At 47.8% G+C, this 21,234-nt stretch overlaps 1 protein-coding gene across 2 annotated transcripts in view; it reads left to right on the top strand.

The window, feature by feature from the left end:
• Elapor1 (endosome-lysosome associated apoptosis and autophagy regulator 1) overlaps positions 1 to 14,556 on the top strand; it is a 74,418-nt gene extending 59,862 nt beyond the window's left edge. Inside the window, exons 10-22 of one of the 2 annotated variants that reach the window (XM_051165657.1) lie at positions 438 to 566; positions 1,142 to 1,232; positions 3,480 to 3,585; positions 3,834 to 3,971; positions 5,515 to 5,778; positions 7,359 to 7,532; positions 8,214 to 8,394; positions 8,767 to 8,863; positions 9,358 to 9,459; positions 11,361 to 11,487; positions 11,568 to 11,746; positions 12,871 to 13,036; positions 14,323 to 14,556. In XM_051165657.1, coding sequence (XP_051021614.1) covers positions 438 to 566; positions 1,142 to 1,232; positions 3,480 to 3,585; positions 3,834 to 3,971; positions 5,515 to 5,778; positions 7,359 to 7,532; positions 8,214 to 8,394; positions 8,767 to 8,863; positions 9,358 to 9,459; positions 11,361 to 11,487; positions 11,568 to 11,746; positions 12,871 to 13,036; positions 14,323 to 14,391 — 1,823 coding nt within the window. In that variant the 3' untranslated portion in view covers positions 14,392 to 14,556. Of the gene's footprint in view, positions 1 to 437; positions 567 to 1,141; positions 1,233 to 3,479; positions 3,586 to 3,833; positions 3,972 to 5,514; positions 5,779 to 7,358; positions 7,533 to 8,213; positions 8,395 to 8,766; positions 8,864 to 9,357; positions 9,460 to 11,360; positions 11,488 to 11,567; positions 11,747 to 12,870; positions 13,037 to 14,291 lie in introns of both variants that reach the window. The other variant, XM_051165658.1, reaches the window with a different exon arrangement.
• Positions 14,557 to 21,234: the final 6,678 nt, after the last annotated feature.

The following is a 21,234-nucleotide window of genomic DNA, read 5'->3' as shown; positions in this document are numbered from 1 at the left end:
TCTGCAAACAAGCCCTGGGCCTCAGGAGTCCCAGTCTTCACAACAGAGATTCCCAGTATGTGGCAAAGATGCTAACTAGAACGTTCAGGGGACGAAGATGACTGGCTGGACGGAATTGGAACCTATAAATTAAGCTGCACAAAGGAGTCGGGTGGGAGAGGGATCGGGTACCTGCTGGGATGGATGCATTTAATGACAACATGGGTCTCAGTGCAAAGTACGTGAGTAAGGTTAAAAGGTACATCACCATGAATGTTTTGATAAGTAAGGTCAGCATGTCTAGTTTAAATGGGTTAAGTACGTTTTGGTCCCACTGACATATCTTTGTGCCGTGGCACTATCCATGCACTGTTTAGCTGCTGCTCCTCTGTGTGGCAGCAGTTTCCGACAGTGCTTGTAAGGTTCCTCCTGGGTAACAGATCTTGTGCTTCTCCTAGATTGTACCCGCTGCCCAGCAGGAACTGAGCCTGCAGTGGGATTTGAGTACAAATGGTGGAACACGCTGCCCTCCAACATGGAAACTACTGTTCTCAGTGGAATCAACTTTGAATACAAGGGCCTGACAGGTGACTGCCTCTCCACCCCCACCTCCCCTTACCTGTCACTCCCTGCACTCCCAGGGAAGTCACCCATTCCCTTGAGGGTTCCACTCCTTCCAGCAGACATGCTACCAATGTTTACTTTCAGAGACAGAAATGGAGCTAGGGAAAACATGGACAGGCCCATCTTGGAGGCTCATGCCTGTAACCCCAGCATTCAGGAGGCTGAGGCAGGAGCATTACTGCCAATATGAGGCAACAGTGAGTTGCAGGATGGCCTCAATGTGAAATCCTTCTCAAAACAACACAAATATTAAAAAATAAAACAAGAGGGGTTGAGGCAGGATTGCCACAAGATCTGGCCAGCCTGGGCTACAGAGTGATAGATCCTGCCTAGAGAGAGGGAAGAAAGGGAGTGGTGGACAGAAAGGGAGAAAGAGGGAGGAAGGGAGGTAGGTAGGAAGAAAGGACATGCATGCTTTTGTTACTGGATAAGCCCCAGGTTGGGATCCTTTGAAGGGCAGCACTATTATCTCTGAGTGCCACCCAACACACATTAGCCCAAGAGCTGCCAGCATTAATCCCTTTCTCTCCTTTTCCAGGCTGGGAGGTGGCTGGTGACCACGTTTATACAGCGGTCGGAGCCTCAGACAATGACTTCATGATCCTCACTCTGGTCGTGCCAGGGTTTAGGTGAGGAGTGCAAAGCCAGTGGACGTCCAAGCCAACCCGGCCTCTGCCCTCCACCAAATCCCATGGGAGTGTGACCGAGGCGAGGGCTCCTGGCTTTTGTTTCGTTTAGGCATCAATCCAGAACAGAGGAGCACACACAAGGGCCCTGTCAGCGGCCATTTTCTTACCTACCATGATGCTCTTACATTTATTTTTCTTTTGTTGAGTGTTTGCCCAAATGTATATATGTGCCCATGAGAGGCCAGAAGAGGACACTGGATTCCCTAGAGCTGGGGTCACAGGCAACTGCAAGCCACCATGTGGGTGCTAGGAATCAAACCCCAGTGCTCTGCAAGAGCAGCCAGTGTCCCCTCAGTCACTGAGCAGTCTCTCCAGAGCCCTACCCCCATCCCCACCCCATGGTGGTTCATTTGGATGAGATTTGAAATCACCTGGGAGACATATGTCTGAGGTATGTCAGGAAGGGCATCTCCAGAGAGGTTTAACTCAGGAGGGAAGATCTGTCCTGGATGTGGGCTGGGGTCCTGGGCTGAATGAAGAAAAGACCGTGAATGGTGACTGAAGTGAGACCATGGGTGCACTGGGCCACCTCATGCTCCAGGTGCCATACTTGCCCAGCGTGTGGACTGTGTCCCCTCAAACCATGAGCTAGCACAGACCCTTCCTCCCAGCAATAAGGAAATTAACTAGTATCCTGCCCGTGCTGTATTTGGTCCACTACCTTCTCTCACCCACTGGCCCCTTGAATCTTTCCTCCTCGCGATAGCTGAGAGAGTTTTAGAGACTTAAAAATAGGTTCATAGGCCGGGCGTCGGGGCACACGCCTTTGGTCCCAGCACTTGGGGGGCAGAGGCAGGTGGGTCTCTGTGAGTTCAAGGTCAACCTGGCCTAAAAAGCGAATGCAGGACAGTCAGGGCTAGAACAGAGAAACCTTGTTTTGAAAAATCAAAAACAAAGGAACAAACAAAAACAAAAGCAACCAAAAAAAGGGTTCACAGAGCCCTTTCTTTTACTCTGTGTGTACATGCACCTTGTGTGTGCCTATTGGACCCCCTGGAACTGGGGCTATGAGTGGTTGTCAGCCACTATATGGGCTCTGGAAATTGAGCCTGGGTCCTCTTCGGCAAGAGCAACAGGGCTCTAAACCAGTGAAGCATCTCTCCAGCCCATCTATATAGTTCATTTCCGCCTGAGGCAAGAAGACTGAGCAGGATTGTTCTTACCACATTGTATAAAGCACATTCACACCAGGCGTACTGTTTGATATCAATACAATAACGAGAGATAAAGGAGATAATTATCACTGCCGTTTCTTAGCTGAGGGAGCTGCACATTGGCCAGGTCAACATCATATATAGCTTCAGTGGCATAATTGGACTTAGTTTCCACTCTTGGCAATAAACTCCTAACAGGTCCCCTGTCTTAGTTAGGGTTTCATCTGCTGTGAAGGGACACCTTGACCAGGCAGCTTTTATGAAGGAAAGCACTTCACTGGGGCTAGCTTACAGCTTCAGAGGTCCAGTCCATTATCGTCAAGGCAGGGAGTATGGCATCTTGTAGGCATGGTGCTGGAGGACCCAAGAGTTCTACATCTTGATCCAAAGGCAGCCAGGAGACTGGAATTTTACACTGGGTGGAGCTTAAGCCTAGGAGACCTCAAAGCCCATGCCCACAGTGACACACCCCCTCCAACAAGGCCACACCCCCTCCAACAAGGCCACACCCACTCCAACAAGGCCAAGCATTCAAATACACGAGTCTATGGGGGCCATAACTACTCAAACCCCCACATCCCCCAAACCCACAGGTGACCCTTTCTACTGTCTAGACTCTTCAAATAGCACTTCTTGGCCTCTGAAATGACTATAAATTTGTTTTGTGAGGCAGAGTTTCCTCTGTGTAGTCTTGGCTGCTCTGAACTTAATTTGTAGACCAAAGGTAGCCTTGAACTCACAGAGATTCCCCCAGCCTCTGCCTCCCTGAGGGCTGGGATTAAAGGTGTTACTGCACCCATATCTGAGATGAGTTCTTTTATTTTATTTTTATTTCATGTGCATTGGTGTTTTGCTTGCATGTCTGTCTGTATGAGGGTGTCAGATCCCCTAAACTGGGGTTACAGACAGATGTGAACTGCCATGTGGGCACTGGGAATTGAACCTAGGTCCTCTGCAAGAGCAGCCAGCACTCTCAACTGCTTTAGCCATCTCTCCAGCGCCCTCTGAGATGAGTTTTATGTTTGTCTCCCAGACCTCCACAGTCAGTGATGGCAGACACAGAGAACAAAGAGGTGGCCAGGATCACGTTTGTCTTCGAGACTGTCTGCTCTGTGAACTGTGAACTCTACTTCATGGTGGTAAGTTTCTTCTCAGCGAGATTGGTGGTAGTGGTGGTGAGGACTTCCATGGAGGGCTGCCCCAAGCTGCCCCAGCAGTAAGGCAGTCTAATGGACACCGGCCACTGTGATTCCACAGAGTAAGGCCCAGAGGGAATACCAGGGACTCCGTAGTTCTTAACACAGGTCTGCCCAGTGTGTGAGCCCACAGGACAGTGCTTGCTTCACATAGCCATCATGCCTTCCTCCTTTGTCTATCCTGGGCTCAGGGCATGAATTCCAGGACCAATACTCCGGTGGAGACATGGAAAGGTGCCAAAGGCAAACAGTCCTACACCTACGTCATCGAGGAGAATGCCACTGTGAGCTTCACATGGGCCTTCCAGAGGACCACCCTTCATGAAGCCGTGAGTTCCTCTCCATCCTCAGGGCAGACTCTGAGCAAGGAGGACTCCTGGCATGAGTTCATGCATGCTTCTGAGTCCATAACCTTCAGGAGCCAAGCAGAACGCTTTGGGTAGCCCTCTGAGGGCTTCTAGCCTTTTCTAAATGACTTCTAGGAAAGATGGCATTGGGTACCTTCAATCTTCTGTCCCTCTGTGCAGTCTCCACTGTGACCGAAGCCAGACCTGAGGCTATTTTTAAGAATTGTCACTCTGCCTCTTTTTCATTTTTGAGATAGGGTCTTGGTATGTAACCCAGCCTGACCTGGAACTTATGATCCTTCTGCCTTAGCCTTCCAAGAGCAAGATTACAAACCTGGCTTTATTTTCTTAACCCAAAATAATATGGATTTGTTGCTGAAAACAAAATTGATCTGAGCTATAAAGTGGACCCTGTTTTAAGCAAAGAGCAAAATAGCTCACAATCCTGTTGCCCAGAGATAACCCAGTTACTATCTTGGAGAGTGTGCATTCTCCTCCCTTCTGTCTCTGCCTTTCTGTCTCTCTCTCCATCCAGCATGCTTAAGTGTGCTCGTGCTTTCAATCCCTACTCCCCACTCTCTGGGTTTGTAGAGTCAGGGACTTACCATGTAGTCCCAGCTGGCTGCCTTCCACCTTGGGATCCTCTTACCTTTGCCTCCCGAGTGTTAGGATTACTTGGTTGTGTGACCACACCCAGCCCTGGTCTCTGTTTCTTTTTAAACACATGGATTTTTTCCCCTCTTTTACAAAGACCACCCCCTCCATATATTTGAATTTCTTATCAATATCCCATAGTGGTTAACTTTTTACATGGAACCTAAAATGGGTTAGGTTTTTTTTTTTCCCCCCGGACAGGGTTCTCTGTGTAGCCTTGGCTGTCCTGGACTCACTTGTAGACCAGGCTGGCCTTGAACTCACAAAGATCCACCTGCCTCTCCCTCCTAAGTGCTGGGATTAAAGGCATGCACCACCACACCCGGCTCTAAAATGGGTTAGTCTTGTTGTCTTGTTGTTAATTACACAAAATACACCTTAAAAACCATTTTTAAAAAAATAATTAAACCGTTTATTTGTCTGTTTGGTTTGGTTTTTGGAGACAGGTTTTCTCTGTGTAAACCTGGCTGTCCAGGAACTTGCCTTGTAGACCAGGAACCACCGCCAAATAAAGTGAGAAAGATGCTTCTAGTGGCTCAGTGGATACAAGCTCTTGCCATGCGAGCCTAAGGACCTGTGTCTGCTCCCAAGCACCCATGTACAAGCCAGGGCATGGGACAGTTCAGTGAGAGACCCTGTCGCAAAAAATAAGGTAGAGAATGGCAAAAGAACGTCTGAAGTCTACTTCTGGCTTCCACATGCACGCTCACATATGTGCATGCACGTTCACATGCACATATGCACATGTACACACGTGCACACACGCAAGTAAATAGAATGAAAACAGACAATTGTAGAGCACTCTGCTCTTTCTACGGTTGCTGCTGCTTCAGGCCTCTTTTGTCTCTGCTTTTGTTTTTTTCACCTCCAGGGCAGAAAGTACACCAACGACGTTGCCAAAATCTACTCCATCAATGTCACCAACGTCATGGGAGGCGTGGCCTCCTACTGCCGTCCATGCGCCCTAGAAGCCTCTGATTTGGGCTCCTCCTGCACCTCTTGCCCTGCTGGCCACTACATCCACCGAGATTCTGGGACCTGCCACCTCTGCCCCCCGAACACCATCCTGAAAGCCCACCAGCCCTACGGTGCACAGGCCTGTGTGCCCTGTGGTCAGGGGACCAAGAACAACAAGGTGCCAGCGGTCTGCCAAGCTTGCGTGGGTGCCGGGGTTCTAGGCAGGATTCTCGAGGGGCTGATACCCACATGTTCCCATAGCAACACCCAGCCCATCCCCACCACCAACCAGGTGGTGAGCCTGGGTGGTGAGTTCTCAGCAGGGGGTGTTGTCCTCCCTCTGTAGTAGGCCATCTTTGGGGGGGGGGCGGGTACCTGGGACATCCTCCATAGTCTTCTTCCCCTGGAGCTCCCCCTGCTGCTGTGGGAGGGAATGGCACTGCCTCGGGCTGCCTCCGAGTGGGTCCCTAACATGCAGTGAGAAAAAGAACGCCAAGCCCCTTCCCCAGCTCAGTTTCCCACAGAACTGCAGCAAGAAGGAGTGGGTTTCAGTGTGTTTGGATTGGCCATGTGTGTGTGTTGCAGATGGGGGAAGAACGGAAGTCTCTTTCTTGCCACTCTGGAACCCTTATTTCACTTAGGGTCCCACTGCCTTCTGCTTGGGGGAAAAAAACTTGCTTATAGAGCACTTGCGCAGCCTGCACAAGGCTCTGTGTCTGATTCCTACTGCTATTAAAAACAAAATCAGGCTGGAGAGATGGCTCAGAGGTTAAGAGCACTTGGCTGCTCTCCCAAAGGTCCTGAGTTCAATTCCCAGCAACCACGTTGTGGCTCACAGCCCATCTATAATGAGATCTGGTACCCTCTTCTGGTGTGCATCCTGGCAAAACACTGCATATATGATAAATAAATAAAATACTTTAAAAAAAAATCAGACAGAGGTTCTCCGATGATTCCTGGCATCTGGGAACCTCAGAGTTCTGCAGTGAAAAGTATGTGCCACAGTACATCATAGGTTTATTCAAAGACTTTGAGACAAGAGGACATTTAATGGACATGAATGAAAATTGCATCAGACAGGGATGGGATAAACATTGAGATGTAACAAGAATATATTAATAAAAAAAATTAAAAAAAAAAAAAAGGAAAAAAATTGCATCAGACATACTGGAACAGGGATCGCTGGGCAGGATGATTAACACAAGAACGGCATCAGCCCAGGGTTGAGTGGACAGTTGCCAGGCAGATGTCCTTGTAAAAGCCCTCTGTGTGTATATGGGGACATCCTTGTCGGAGTCTGCACACTGGTGGGTCTGTCAGAATCTTTCACGATAGCCACCACAGACAACTGTATATGAACCCTTCTTCAGGCGTATGCCAATAACCAATGGCAAGGAACCTGGGCATGGTGGCGCACGCCTTTAATCCCAGCACTCAGAAGGCAGAGGCAGGCGGATCGCTGTGAGTTCGAGGCCAGCCTAGTCTACAAAGCGAGTCCAGAACAGCCAAAGCTAACACAGAGAGACCCTGTCTCGAAAAACCAAAATAATAATAATGATGAGAATCATCATCATCATCAATGGCAAGGAAGATCCTATCAGTGTCCTACTTTTTTTGATGTCCGCCTCAGTCCTTTCTCAATCCTCTTTCATTCATTTAGTCCGGAGCAGGTTGCAGGAAAGTCGGCTACACTCCCCTGTAGCCCTCAAGCCTTTAGACTGCCTGCTGACTCGACTCTCCCCCCCCCCCCCCCCTCAGATTCACTCTCTCTGCTACAATGACTGCACCTTCTCCAGAAACACTCCCACCAGGATTTTCAACTACAACTTCTCAGCTCTGGCAGGCACTGTCTCTCTGGCGGGAGCGCCGAGCTTCACTTCAAAGGGGCTGAAGTATTTTCATCATTTTACCCTGAGTCTCTGTGGAAACCAGGTAAGCTGGGCAAGCTGGCAGCGTGCGAGAACTGAAAAGTGGGTTGGAGGCCAGAGATGAGCACTTGAGGGGGGGGACACAGAATCCCTGAGGCAGCCGCGGAGTGAGAGAATCAAAGAGGCAGGCAGGGAGTAGGGTGACGTGATGTGGGGGATCTGGGACATTTTGTCTCCTTTAATTCTTGCTTCAGCTGACCAAGACAAGAGATACCTACACCTCTGTGACTAGCCAGGGTGCGATTATTAAAGACTAGAGGAGCCAGGCGTGCTGGCACAGAAACAATCCCAGCCCTCAGAGGATTGAGGCAGGAGGATCTGAAATTCAAGTCCAGGCTGGGCAGAGCCACTGTCTCAAACAAACAAACAAACAAACAAACAAACAACTCCCAAACCTAGAGAAGCAAAGCTCCTTCTGTCAACACACAGCTTGATTTGTTTTATTTTGGTCTTTCACAAAACCAAAGGGGGAGGTTAAGAGTCCAGCTGAGAGTTTTGGGCTAGGGTCTAGCAACTGGGGCACATCTTTACCTGCTCCATCCTGAACCCCACCTTCAATCTTCTACAACAACATACGATTGATGGGAAAGCTTAACTTTTAGATGAAGGGCAGGGGGGGGGGAGTCCCCCTTTCAGGATTCTTCTGTGACCATTTGCTTTCTTTCACACCTTCTTTCCCTACCAGGGGAAAAAAATGGCTGTGTGCACAGATAATGTCACTGACCTCCGGCTCCCTGAGGGTGAGGCAGGTTTCTCCAAGTCCATCACAGCCTATGTCTGCCAGGTGGTCATCATCCCCTCAGAGGTGACAGGCTACAAGGCTGGGGTGTCCTCACAGCCAGTCAGTCTTGCTGACCGACTTATTGGTGAGTAATCCAGTTGCCCTAAGGCTGGCTTGAGTGTGTGTGTGTGTGTGTGTGTGTCTGTCTGTCTGTCTCTGTGTGTGTTTCTCTGTATATGTGTGTATGTCAGAGTGTGTGTGTGTATCTGTGTAATGTGTGCACACAGGCATTAGTGACTATGTGGCTGACAGGCCCCCATGTCAGGGGGCTCAGCTTCCTGACCTTTGTTTTCAATTCCATTCCACGTGCCCCTGCATCTCTGATAAACCTTGGGTTCACTTTTGCATGAGCCACTTAGTGATATGAAGGTTGGTGGTTGACAGGCCTTGAAAGCTTTGAGGTAGTTGCCAGCTAACTGCTATGAGCAAGAACTAATCGGGAGCTCTGATTTGACAGGGGTGTCGACAGACATGACTTTGGAAGGGATCATCTCCCCAGTTGAACTTTTTCACCCAGAGACCTCGGGGATGCCAGATGTAGTCTTCTTTTTTAGGTAAGGATGAGAGACCAGGCTCAATCAAGTGAAACCTTGGGCTCTCCCACAAGATTACACGCCTCCCTCTTTATCCACTCCCTAGTTGTCAAGCCTGAGCATGTTTGAGGTCTAAGGCTACCCAGTCATTAGAGCAAAAGTTGGCTGTCACTTGACCTGAGCGTTTTGCATATTCCTGTGGCCATTGCACCAGGATGGGGTGGGGGGGTGGGGTAGGGTGCAAATATGGAGGCTCTGCCACAGACTTCCCTTCCCCGAAGGAGGTCCCAGTATATGCTGGCCTTTTCTTTCTTAGGCCAATGTATTGCCCCCTGGACTACATCTCCCTGGTCCCCCCTCTCTCCACATAAAGACCAAAGTTTGTGCTCCCGGTGTCTGTCAGGCCAGAAGCTGAGTCCCTCCTTGCCCAGCGAAGGGCTCACCCCATGCTGACTCCACACAACGGGTCTGGGTGGCAGCAGAGTGACTCTTCCCCTCATTGGCTTCCACTGCAGATCCAATGATGTGACTCAGTCCTGCAGTTCTGGGAGATCAACCACCATTCGCCTCAGATGCAACCCGGGGAAACTTGCTCCTGGTACTCTGCGGCTACCCAGGTAGTCCCTGTGGAGGGCGGCTGCACCAGCCATGGCCTGATCCTCCTCGGACTCACTCCATCCCAAGATCCAGAGATTATTTTAAAAAGAGACAAAAATCATTCATTTCCGAATCCAGTCAGGACCCCTTAATTCAATTAAAAAAGAAGCCTGGTGTGGTGGAGCTCGCCTTTAATCCCAATACTTGAGAGGCAGAGGCAGATGGATCGCTCTCTCTCTCTTTTTTAATTAAATATATTTTTACATATACATTTATAATGTATATGTACACACATATACAATAAACTACCTACAGCAAGAAGAGCCATGAGACAATCAGGAATCATGTAGATGTTACATTCCTAATGTTTTGGCTATTTGTATTTGGCAGCCTTGAAGAAACAGATGGATCTCTTTAGTTGAAGGCCAGCCTGGTGTACATATCAAATTTCTGGCCACTAGGGTGACACAGTGAGATAGTGAGATCTTGTCTCAAATAGAAGGAGACAGGGCACAGACAGGACACTTATCTATCGATGGTGTGGAATTGGAAAAAGTCTTCCTCACCATTGCAAATATCACACACAGCAAAGTACAAAGCTTATCAAAAACCAAGCATGGGGTGCATGCCTGTAATCTCCATACTTGGGAGGGAGAGACAGAGGGACCAAGGCATTTTTGTATATTACTGGGGCCATTATGTACTGGGACAGGGAGAAATATGGAGGCTCTTCCACAGACCAATATGTGCTTACTTGTTTGTTTTTTGGACTAAGCCAGTGCCTTGCTGCCTTGACCACATTTCTTGGGTCTTCACTCTCTCCACATAAAGACCGAAGTTTATGCTCCAATTTGGGTTGGTGTCACTACATAATGAATTCAAGGCCAATCTGGACTACATGAAATGCTATCTTAAAAAACAAAACAAAAGCCAGGTGTGGTGGCACACGTCTTTAATCCCAGCACTCGGGAAGCAGAGGCAGGAGGATCACTGTGAGTTTGAGGCCAGCCTGGTCTACAAAGCAAGCCCAGGATAGCCAAGGCTACACAGAAAAACTTTGTCTTGAAAAAACCAAAACAAAAGACAAAAACAAAAACAAAAACAAAAACAAAAAAACTAAAATAGAACCCGCCAACACACACACACACAGAGAGAGAGAGAGAGAGAGAGAGAGAGAGGAGAGAGAGAGGAGAGAGAGAGAGAGAGAGAGAGAGAGAGAGGAGAGAGAGACACAGAGACATATATACAGCAAAAAAACAGGGGCCGGAGACAGGTGGATCTCTGGAGCTCACTGGCCAAGCCAACCTATCCTAATCACTGTGCCCCAAGTCCCCAAAACCACAGTGGACATCTCCTGAGGAACAGCACCCAAGGCTGACCCCTGACCTTCACAAGCACATACATGCACATGCACATGCACAGCACATCTCTATGCATGAACTCCATCTCAACTACAATCCCACATGTCCATGGGGAGGACAGGAGTCTCCTAGGGTTTGGGAGTGTAGCCGTTCTAGAACTCAGACATCTTCAACTGAGCCCTCATTTGACGTCAGCAGAAACAGGCAGGGAAATTAGAGACCACACTCTCAAGATGGCCGTGGTCACTGATGCATACATTTCCAGCACTTGGGAGGCCAAGACATGGCCTTGCTGTTAGTGTAAGGCCTGTCCAGGCTACAGAGTGAGACCCTGACTCAGAAAGACAGAAAAGAAGGGAAGAAGGAAGGGAGGAATGGAGGAAGGGAGAAGAAAGGAAGGAAGGGAGGGAGGGAGGGAACACCCAAGTTAAGGGCAGGCTGAGGGAGGCATTTTGGGGAAAGAGAAGATGAACTAAGCAAGAAGTGTAGCAGGCAAGTTCCAACCAGATCTTCCCACTGGCCCATCACGTGACAACTCACTCTCCTTTCTACTTTGCTAGCATGTGCTCCGATGGGACCTGTGATGGCTGTAACTTCCACTTCCTGTGGGAGACCGTGGCCGCTTGCCCGCTCTGCTCGGCCTCCGACTACCATACTTTTGTCAGCAGCTGTGTCGCTGGGATCCAGGTAGGCTTGCCTCGTGCTTGGGCACATCCCGGGAGAGGAGGGGTTATGAGTTCTGAGGTTCTTGTTTTGTCCCCTAACAGAAAACAACGTACATGTGGCGAGAACCAAAGATGTGCTTCGGGGGCATCTCCTTGCCTGAGCAGAGAGTCACCATTTGCAAAACGATAGACTTCTGGTTGAAAGTGGGCATCTCCGCTGGCACCTGCACCGCCATCCTGCTCACTGTCTTGACCTGCTACTTTTGGAAGAAGAACCAAAAGTACATGGTGGGGTGTTGGAGTCTGAGGGAGGTCAGGGGTTGGATCCTCGAGCAGGGAGAACACCTGAGGATGTTACAGACCATTTTCTGTGGAGCTGGTGATTGATCCTGCTATTGGCCGGATACTTTTAAAGACACTCATCCATTGCAGGCCTCAGCTACCATCATTCTTGAACGGGGATGGGCTATCTAAAACTGGCTGTTAGATTCTCCAAAGAAAAATCAGGCCAGTCATGGTGGCACTCGGGAGGTAGAGGCAGGCAGATATCTGTGAGTTTGAGGCCAGCCTGGTCTACAAAGCAAGTCCAGCACAGCCCTGTCTTGAAACACACACACACACACACACAAACACAGAGAGAGAGAGAGAGAGAGAGAGAGAGAGAGAGAGAGAGAGAGGGAGGGAGAGAGAGAGACAGACAGACAGACAGACAGACAAACAGAACTCTTGGGCTGAGGCTGTAGATCAGTGTTAGAGTTTTTGCCTAGCATGCAAAATACTTGGCTTCAAAGTCAAGCAAAAAAGGAAAATGGTTTTTGATTTTTTTTTTTGAGACAGGGTTTCTCTGTGTTAGCCTTGGCTGTCCTGGACTCACTTTGTAGACAAGGCTGGCCTCGAACTCACAGTGATCTGCCTGCCTCTGCCTCCTGAGTGCTGGGATTAAAGACATGCATCACCACACCTGGCATTGGTTTTTGGTTTGTTTGTTTGTTTGTTTGTTTTTATTAACAATGAAAAAGTAAGGTGTGGTAGTGCATGCCTGTAATCCCAACACTGGGAGGTAGAAGCAAGAGAAGCCAGAGTTCAGGACCATCCTCCAGCTGCATATCAGTTCTGGGCTAGCCTGGGCTATATGAAACCCTGCCTCAGAAAAACCAAGCCCAACCAAACAAGGCACAACTCTACAACTTCAATATTTCTATTAACCTTTGATATCCCGGAAACAACCAGCCTTGAAGAAAAAAGATGGCTAAATTGGGAAGCAAGACCCTGTCTGTTCATCTGTCTGTCACACCATTTCACATGCTTTAGCCTTCCCTGTGACAAGGGGTACCTATCTGTAGCCCAACCTTTCTGCTCGCTCCCACATTCTCATCTCTTGGTCTTCTGTTCCCTTGTCTCACAGATTAGAATACAAATACTCCAAGTTGGTCATGAACGCTACCCTCCAGGACTGCGGCCTGCCAGCAGCGGACAGCTGTGCCATCATGGAAGGAGAGGACGTGGAAGACGACCTCATCTTTACCAGCAAGAAGTCACTCTTAGGGAAGATCAAATCCTTCACCTCCAAGGTAGGGAGAGTCTAGACCTCAACTGGGGGCCAGCTTAGGAGGAGTGGCAAGGACACTGGGACCCTGAGTGGCCCTGCACCATACTCGGATTGCAACCTTCAAGCACTGTTCTGGCCTCTCGTAAAAGCACCGCCTTCTTCCTTCTGTAGGAAGGCTCCCTTCCCCGGAGCCGAGCCTGCCTGCTCTTAACCAGGCTCCTTTCTTCCAGTGTGTGTTCTAGTGGGGAGATTGTTAGGGTCTTTTAATTTCCAGATGGAGTATTAAACCATCTATGTGTAATAGTTATACACACACACACACACACACACACACACACACACACCACATATACAATATGCCACATACCGACCACATACACACATACACACACCATACACACACACACCATATACGCACATGTGCCACATACACACATACCACAGAGAGACAAAGATATCTTTCTTTTTCTTCCTCTTCCTCCTCTTCCTCCTCCTCCTTCTCCTCCTCCTCCTCCTCCTCTTTCTTGTTCTTCTTTAAAAAATTTTTTTTTCTTTTGGAGTGGAGAGGAAGCCAGCTGTAGGTTTGATTTCTGGTAGAAGTCAGGGCCTCAGAGCCTTTAGCCAGTGGAGGGTGCTATCCCCAAGGTGTGTGGGCCCCCTCCTGAGGGGCTGAGTCATAGCTAAGTCTAAACTGCACCTAGTCTGTAATTCTGAACTGGGTAGGCTGGCTCTGTGTGGGTGGCTTGGTGAGTGTGAGGCTTCATTAATGCAATACAGACTCCACTGTCTCTGGGCGTAGGGCCAGCAGAGGGCACCCAAACAACTCCTCCCTAGCTGAGCACACACCTGACTACTGCACAAGGGAGTCTTTCAAACAGGTGTGAGTGCGGAGGGTGCAGGAGAAGAGGAGGGGGCAGGAAGAGGTGGCAGCAGGTGTCCAATGCCCGGGTCTTAGTTTCTTTGTGCTGACTTGTCAGGGTGACTCCTTTAGCTAACTTGGCCTTGATTTTTTTTCCCCTCCCACCAGTGAAAGACTAGTTACCCTGAGGAAGGTCTTACTTAGGTCTGTCTGGGACATCTAGAACTCTCCAAAGATGTAGACCAGGAAGCATAATTCTCTTACTCTCTGACTGAGTCTGTAGAGGGCAGGAAGGTCCAAGAATAACGTGTTCCTACGTTCCCACAAAGCCATCCGAAAGCAGGAAGTCTGGAAGGGTTCCTTCTGTCACCTATTTTCCATTTCTCTTCTTTGTCCCCCTTAATTTGCCCCTGTGCAGCAGCCAGCTCCTGTCACCATCTCTCTTTCAGAGGACTCCTGATGGATTTGACTCAGTGCCGCTGAAGACATCTTCAGGAGGCCCAGACATGGACCTGTGAGAGGCACCCGCCCTGCCTCGCCTGCCTCCTCACCTGGGCACATCACCCTGCAGGCCTGTGGCAATTTAGGTGCCAGCATCCTGCGCCTCCCACTGCTGGGACTCTCTTCATTTGTGGCCTTATCAGAAGTTTGGATTTCAGACCCTTGTTTTTTATAGAGTACCCAAACCTTTCTCTCCGCTTGCCTCAAACCTATCAAATATACCCACACTTCATGTATTGTTTCCTTGCTTGCATCTTGTTTCCTAAAATAGTCCACCCACTGGAGCTATGGCCTCATCTGCCCATGATTCTTATAGCTTTGGGGTAAAAATAGTTGTTCTTTAAGTACAGAACTGACTTCTGACCTCCTGTTTGAGGGGAGGAGCAGCTGGGGAGTTTCCTGCTCAGATAAAAGGCTTTCCACTCATGTCTTTAGGAGAGAGGCTGGGTGAGGGAAGGCTGGAAGCCGATGGGCAGTCTTTATGGTAACCTGGGTTCATGTCTCCTGGGTAATGAGTTTGGATAGGGAGCAGTGGACAGACAGTCTGAGGACAAAGTAAGTGAAGACTTGGAGAAAAAAAAAAAACACAAAGAAAAGGAAAAAAGAAGGGGTTTTGTTTATTCTGTTTTATAACCAGGCACCTCATTTCTTTCTCTTAAGAGATAAATATTCACCGGGCATGGTGGTGGTGGCACATGCCTTTAATCCCAGCTCCCAGGAGGCAGAGGCTAGGCGGATCGCTGTGAGTTTGAGGCCAACCTGGTCTACATAGCGAGTCGAGGACAGCGAAGGCTAAACAGAGAACCCCTGTCTCCAAAAACAAAAACCACCACCAACAAAAAGACATAAATATTCTCACTAAAGGCAAAGACATTTATTTATCAAGCACTTGCTCGAAGTCCTAGTGGATCTATCCCCGCAACTGTTTCTGTTAAATGTTCCTTCTATCACCTTATGGCACTAGAAAGAACCAGGTAAGTCTAGCTATATTGCCAGCAAGGAAGCACCATCTGTGAGCACCACAGACCTCCAGGCCTAGAGTATCATGGGATGGAGCAGCTTATTTGGAAAGAACACAGGAGGCCAGGGTTTTAATAGGGCAAGTACTGGACTCCAGCCCACTATGGCATGGAGTAGCTATGGTCACGCTATCTGACTTTAACTTACCTGCTAGGACACAGAGTTAAAAACTTCTAGACTGACCGAGAAGGAGCTCAATGCCAGGCAGACACAGAGCAATCTTCAGGGAGGGAGAGTAGGGATGTTTTAGAAGGCCTCCACCCAACTGGGGCATTGGTCACCCAGAAGCCCCTGCTCTATTCTTATTTTATGTGTACGCTAAAAATCAGTAAGACTCCTGGCCTCCACTTCCGGTGACACCCTTTGGAAAGGTAGATTAGGTACCGACTCACGGGTAAAGTGGGCTTCCCCTCCCCATCTTCTCCTTTTCACACCAGCTATAACTGGTGGAAAAACCTGGAATAGAAAAACCAGAAAAAATTTTCCAGTTAACTTTTTCTCCCTAGTACTGGGAATTCTACCTCTTTCATTCCATGCCTGAATGGCCGTCTCTTGGTTATGTCCCAGTTACCCATGGTCTACACCTGGGCCCTTTCTGCTGTGACAGGTCGTGGGCACAGGACAGAGAGGCATTTCTGGGTGGTTTGTCAGCCGCAAAGTGGCTTGCTCATCTGATTAGCCACGACTTCCCTGATGATGGTTTCTAATAGTCAGAAAGAAGTGAAGCTACCCCATGACTTGTGGTCAACAAAGGCATCAATGGTAGCTAGATAAATCTAGAAGGTTTTCTTTGGGCATCCAAATTGTCCCTCGTTTAGTGACTCTCAGGACCTTGACCATGCTGGAGTATTCTTGAGTGGATGTGTACACCCAAGCCACGAGCTCACAGGCAGTCTCCTGCAGCCTCTTGGGCTTCTGCTTCCAGTGGAATAACTGCTTTCTGTGATGAATGAAGACCACAGGAAATGCTTGAAGTGTTCTAGAAGAAGTGGGGGGAGTCATCTCTTTGGATTTCTTTATTTTGACATCCTGGAATTGAGTGCCCCTCTCTCCACAAGCATCCTCAAACAGCACTGATTCAATGATAGTATTTTTAGGATCTCTTGCCCTCCTGGGATGACCCCAGAAGGAATAGGATCACCTGTTGCTTCTCTAGCAGGCTCAGCAACTTCAGATAATTTCAGGAGCTCCACGAATATATCATTCACACACTGCATAAGTCACCCTTTCAAAGCGTGCAAGTCAGTGGCTTTGGGAATATCAATTTTAGTTTTCTGTGCTGAAGATGAAACCCAGGGTATCTCACATGCTAAACAAAGCGTTCCTCCACTGAGCTACATCATTGACCAAGAACATACCATTCAGAACAGACACCTCAGGTCCTCGAGGGAGACCAAGTCCTTGAGCCGGGACTGTGGTAGTTTGCACAAGCTTTAGGGCCAGAGAGTTGGCTCCGGACATGGTGTGTAAACTCCATTTGGGTATCTAGAGTCTTAGAATACATAATTTCATCCTGTAGTCATCACCTGTATTTGGCTGGATAGACAAATGAAGATTATGGGACATCCAAGGACCAGGGGATTTCTTATGCCATCAAAAGGTTTTGTTGGTTTGTTTGGTTGGTTTTGGTCTGTTTTTGGTTTGATTGGTTTTGGTCTGACCCTATATAGAAGATAAGACTGACTATATTTATACAACAGAAGCTTTGTAAAAGGGTTTTCAGCTTTGTGAAATCACACTTGTGTCTCCTCGGGACATGTTGGATTTCCTTCTTATTCTGTATCTGAAGCATTTATAGTTTGTTAGGGATGGGTGTTGCATGTCTTTTTTTTTTTTTTTTTTTTTTTTTTCCAAAATAAAAATGTATCTTTCGAGCTGTCGTTCTTGAATTATGGGGTTGGGTGGCTGGATGAGTGAATGGAAGATGGCGTCTTTGAAGCCTAAGAAGAGCAGAGAAAGGAGCATTGAACAACAACTAGAAAGTTCTTAGCACCTATTAAGGAATTAGTGCCTAACACCTCGGTTTCCATAATAGTAATAAAGCATTAAGTGATACCAAGGTTGGGTGCGGGGCAAAAGATGTCACAAGTAATAGCTTGTTAGAGCCCTTTGGAGCAGGCTTCTCTCAAATGGCGCCACACGGGCGTTTGTTTCCATAACCACAAGTGACCTTAGCTTTTCCTGGTAGGAAATGGATGATTACAGACTAGATGTGGAGAAAGTTCTAGAGGATATTAAGGACCTACTATTTCCCAGGGCAACTGGCTTTTTCTGATTCAGTACTTTCTTTCACTTTAATTGAGTACAATTAGCACTCCAGGAGAATTGTACCCATCAACTGAGTTTAGGTTGTCACAGGTTTTTGTTTGTTTTTTTTTTTATTTTTTATTTTTTATTTTTGTTGTTTTTTGAGACAGGGTTTCTCTGTGTAGCCTTGGCTCTCCTAGACTTGCTTTTGTAGACCAGGCTGGCCTCAAACTCACAGCAATCCGCCTGCCTCTGCCTCCCCGGTGCTGGGATTAAAGGCGTGCGCCACCACGTCCAACTTGGTTGTTTTTTTTTTTTAAGATTTATTTTTGTGTGATTGACGTTTTTCCTGCCTGTATGTCTGTGCTATGGTGTCATATCCTCTGGAGCTGGAGTTACAGTTGTGAGCTGCCATGTGGGTGCTGGGATTTGAACCCAGGTCCTCTAGAAGAGCAGCCAGTGCTCTTAACCGCTGAGCCGTCTCTCCAGCCTCTGGCAGAGGCTTTTGAATCCGAGTGTTTTGTAATCTCAATGTTCTACATCAGTCTTTGGAGGGACTATTTAGTGTCCAGTAAGTTTTTTCTTCTTCAGCTCCTCCCACTTCCCTGTCACTTGAACTTTTTATATCCTCCATCTCCTCCTCCTCCGCTCTTGTTTTGTTTGGTAGTTTTTGTTTTGAGACACTGTAGCCTAGGCTGCCTAGAACTCATTATATATCCCAGGCTGGCCCCAAACTCATGGCAGTCCTGTTTCAGCATCCCAAGTTCTGAGGCTGTAGGCATGAGTAACCATGCCTGACTATGGGTTTTAGTTTTGTGTATGTGTACAGGTCTATAGAGTTCTTGTATGTGTGTGTTTTAAATTCTTATTAATTTTTATGTGTATGGGTGCTTCGTCTGCATGTATGTTTATGTATCATATGAACTATGTCTGAAACCTGAAGTGGCCAGAAGGAGGGTCAGATCCCCTTGGACTGGAGTTCCAGGCAGTTTTGAGCCAACATGTGGGGGCTGGGAATTAAACCAAGTCCTCTGGAAGAGCTGCCAATGCTTTCAACTGCAAAGCCATTGCTCCAGCCTCATTGTTGTTGTTGTTGTTACAAAATAAAAAGGACATTTATTCAGCAACAATGATACATTTTAGAATAATAACATACTGTGGAAAAAGAGCAAGTTTCTTGGTGTTTCAAATTTCTCGCAGGTTACTCTTTGCATTCACGAACACTAAATCAGTATTTTCAGGAATTCAAATTTGAAAATTCAGCAATTTCCAAACTATAATTATTTGAAACATACTTTTTTTTTTTTTTTTAAGATTTATTTATTATCTATACAGTGTTCTGCCTGTAGGCCAGAAGAGGACATCAGATCACATTACAGATGGTTGTGAACCACCACGAGGTGGCTGGGACATAAACTCAGGACCTTTGGAAGAGCAGGCAGCACTCTTAACCACTGAGCCATCTCTCCAGCCCCTTGAAACATACTTCTAACCGTCTTCACGGTATTATTTGGGTCACTAGAACTCGTGTTTAGAGAAAGAAATACTCTTAAGTTTAGTAGTGTTTATAAGAGCGACAGCCTGCTGTGTTTTCAGATAGGCTCTCAATTACCCAGGTTGGGCCTGAACTGTACAAAGCCAAGAACGACTCGAGCCTTTTGCTTTCCATTTCTAGCATGAGAGTTAGGTAAATTCCCTGACAGGGACAAGGAGAGAGGCCATGATTAACAATAAAGACTCTGAACTTCTAAGACAGCTGGCTGCTTCTTCGCCCCCCCTGACCTGAGACCAAAGCCTAGCAGCTTAAAGAGGAAGCCCTGAGGGGTTTTTGCTGTTGTTGTTTTGTTTATCCTGCATGTAGGGCCTCCTGCCTATGGACTTGCCTGACAAGTTCAAGACCTGGCCAGGATGTGTTTACTCCAAACTTGTGGCCATGTTTTCTTGTCTTTGTTCAAACTGACCAGCCCTAAATGGGAGAGAAACCCACCCCCTTCCAGCTCTTCACACACACACACACACACACACACACACACACACACACACACACACACGAAGAGACCAAGTTTTGGCTTCTCCCCACTTTACAGAGTGTCTTTTGTTTTCCTTCAGTGCCTTGTTGGGTAATGAAAGTCTTTTTTGTTTTGTTTTTCAAGGCAGAGTTTCTTTGTGTAACTCTGACTGTCCCAGTACTCTGTAGAGCAGGCTGGCCTCGAACTCACAGAGATCCATTTGCCTCTGCTTCCTGAGTTCTGGGATTAAAGATATGTACCTCTATGCCCAGCAAAAGTCTTTCTTTCTCTTTAAAAAATTATAACTTTTTTTTTTTTTTTTTTTACATGCACTGGTCTTTTGTCTGTCTGTCTGTGTCAGCATACTGATCTCGTGGACCTGGGTGGAATTACAGTTGTGATGAATCTGGGTCCTCTGAAAGAGCAATCAGTACTCTTAGCCACTGAGCCATCTCTCCAGCCCCTCAAAGTCTTTTTTTTTTTCTATTATTTATTTATTTATTTAGTGTATCTTTCTTTTTTTCCCCTTTCTATTATTTATTTATTTATTTATTTAGTGTATCTGCATGTACACCTGCACACCAGAAGAGGGCATCAGATCACATTATAGATGGTTGTGAGCCACCATGCGCTTTCTGGGATTTGAACTCAGGACCTCTCGAAGAGCAGACAGTGCTCTTAACTACTGAGCCATCTCTCCAGCCCCCACCAAAGTCTTTCTTGACCAGGTGATTCTGTTTTGCTGTCTGAGATTTGCCAAACTGCTACCTGTTGTGCTTGAGCTTTTCCCTGCTTTCTAATTCTTTACCTGGCACAGAAAAGACCCCTACACAGTACCAGTGGGGCGGGCGTAGCCAACTGCCACGGCACACCTGTGGAGGTTAGAGGGCAATCTACAGGAGTTGCTTCTCTTCTTCCACTCTCTGGGTGCTGGACTTGAACTCAGGGCATCAGGGTTGGCAGCAGGCTTTTACCTGCTAAGCCATCTATGGGTGCTGAACTTGAACTCAGGGCACCAGGGTTGGCAGCAGGCCTTTACTCACTAAGCCATCTATGGGTGCTGGACTTGAACTCAGGGCATCAGGGTTGGCAGCAGGCCTTTACCTGCTAAGCCATCTATGGGTGCTGGACTTGAACTCAGGGCATCAGGGTTGGCAGCAGGGCTTTATCTGCTAAGCCATCTATGGGTGCTGAACTAGAACTAAGGGCATCAGGGTTGGCAGCAGGACTTTACCTGCTAAGCCATCTAGCCCGGCGGCTGGTTTTGTTTCCACAAGACAGGGTCTCAGGATGCAGCCCCATGTTAGTCTTCAACTTGCTGTGTAGCCCAAGCCTCAGACTTGAGATTCTTCTGGCCTTGCTCCCTCAGTGCTGCAATTAAAGACACTGACCGCTGGGCATGGCTCCTTGTCCTTTTTTTTTTCCCCCCTAACTCATATGGCCTTCAAATGAGCAATATTCTCTATGGCTTCTCTGCCAGGCCAGACAAGCTGGTTGTCTATGACCCACTTCGAATTTGACTGGATGATGCTCTTATTGAATTGGGGTCCCAAATTGTGTCCCAACTCAAGTACTCAGGTCTGG

This window comes from Acomys russatus, chromosome 23 (genome assembly GCF_903995435.1).
Source record: "Acomys russatus chromosome 23, mAcoRus1.1, whole genome shotgun sequence".
In the NCBI taxonomy this organism is placed as follows: Eukaryota; Metazoa; Chordata; class Mammalia; order Rodentia; family Muridae; genus Acomys; species Acomys russatus.
The sequence above is the reverse complement of the archived record's forward strand: the minus strand, read 5'-3'. Positions and strand labels throughout refer to the sequence as shown.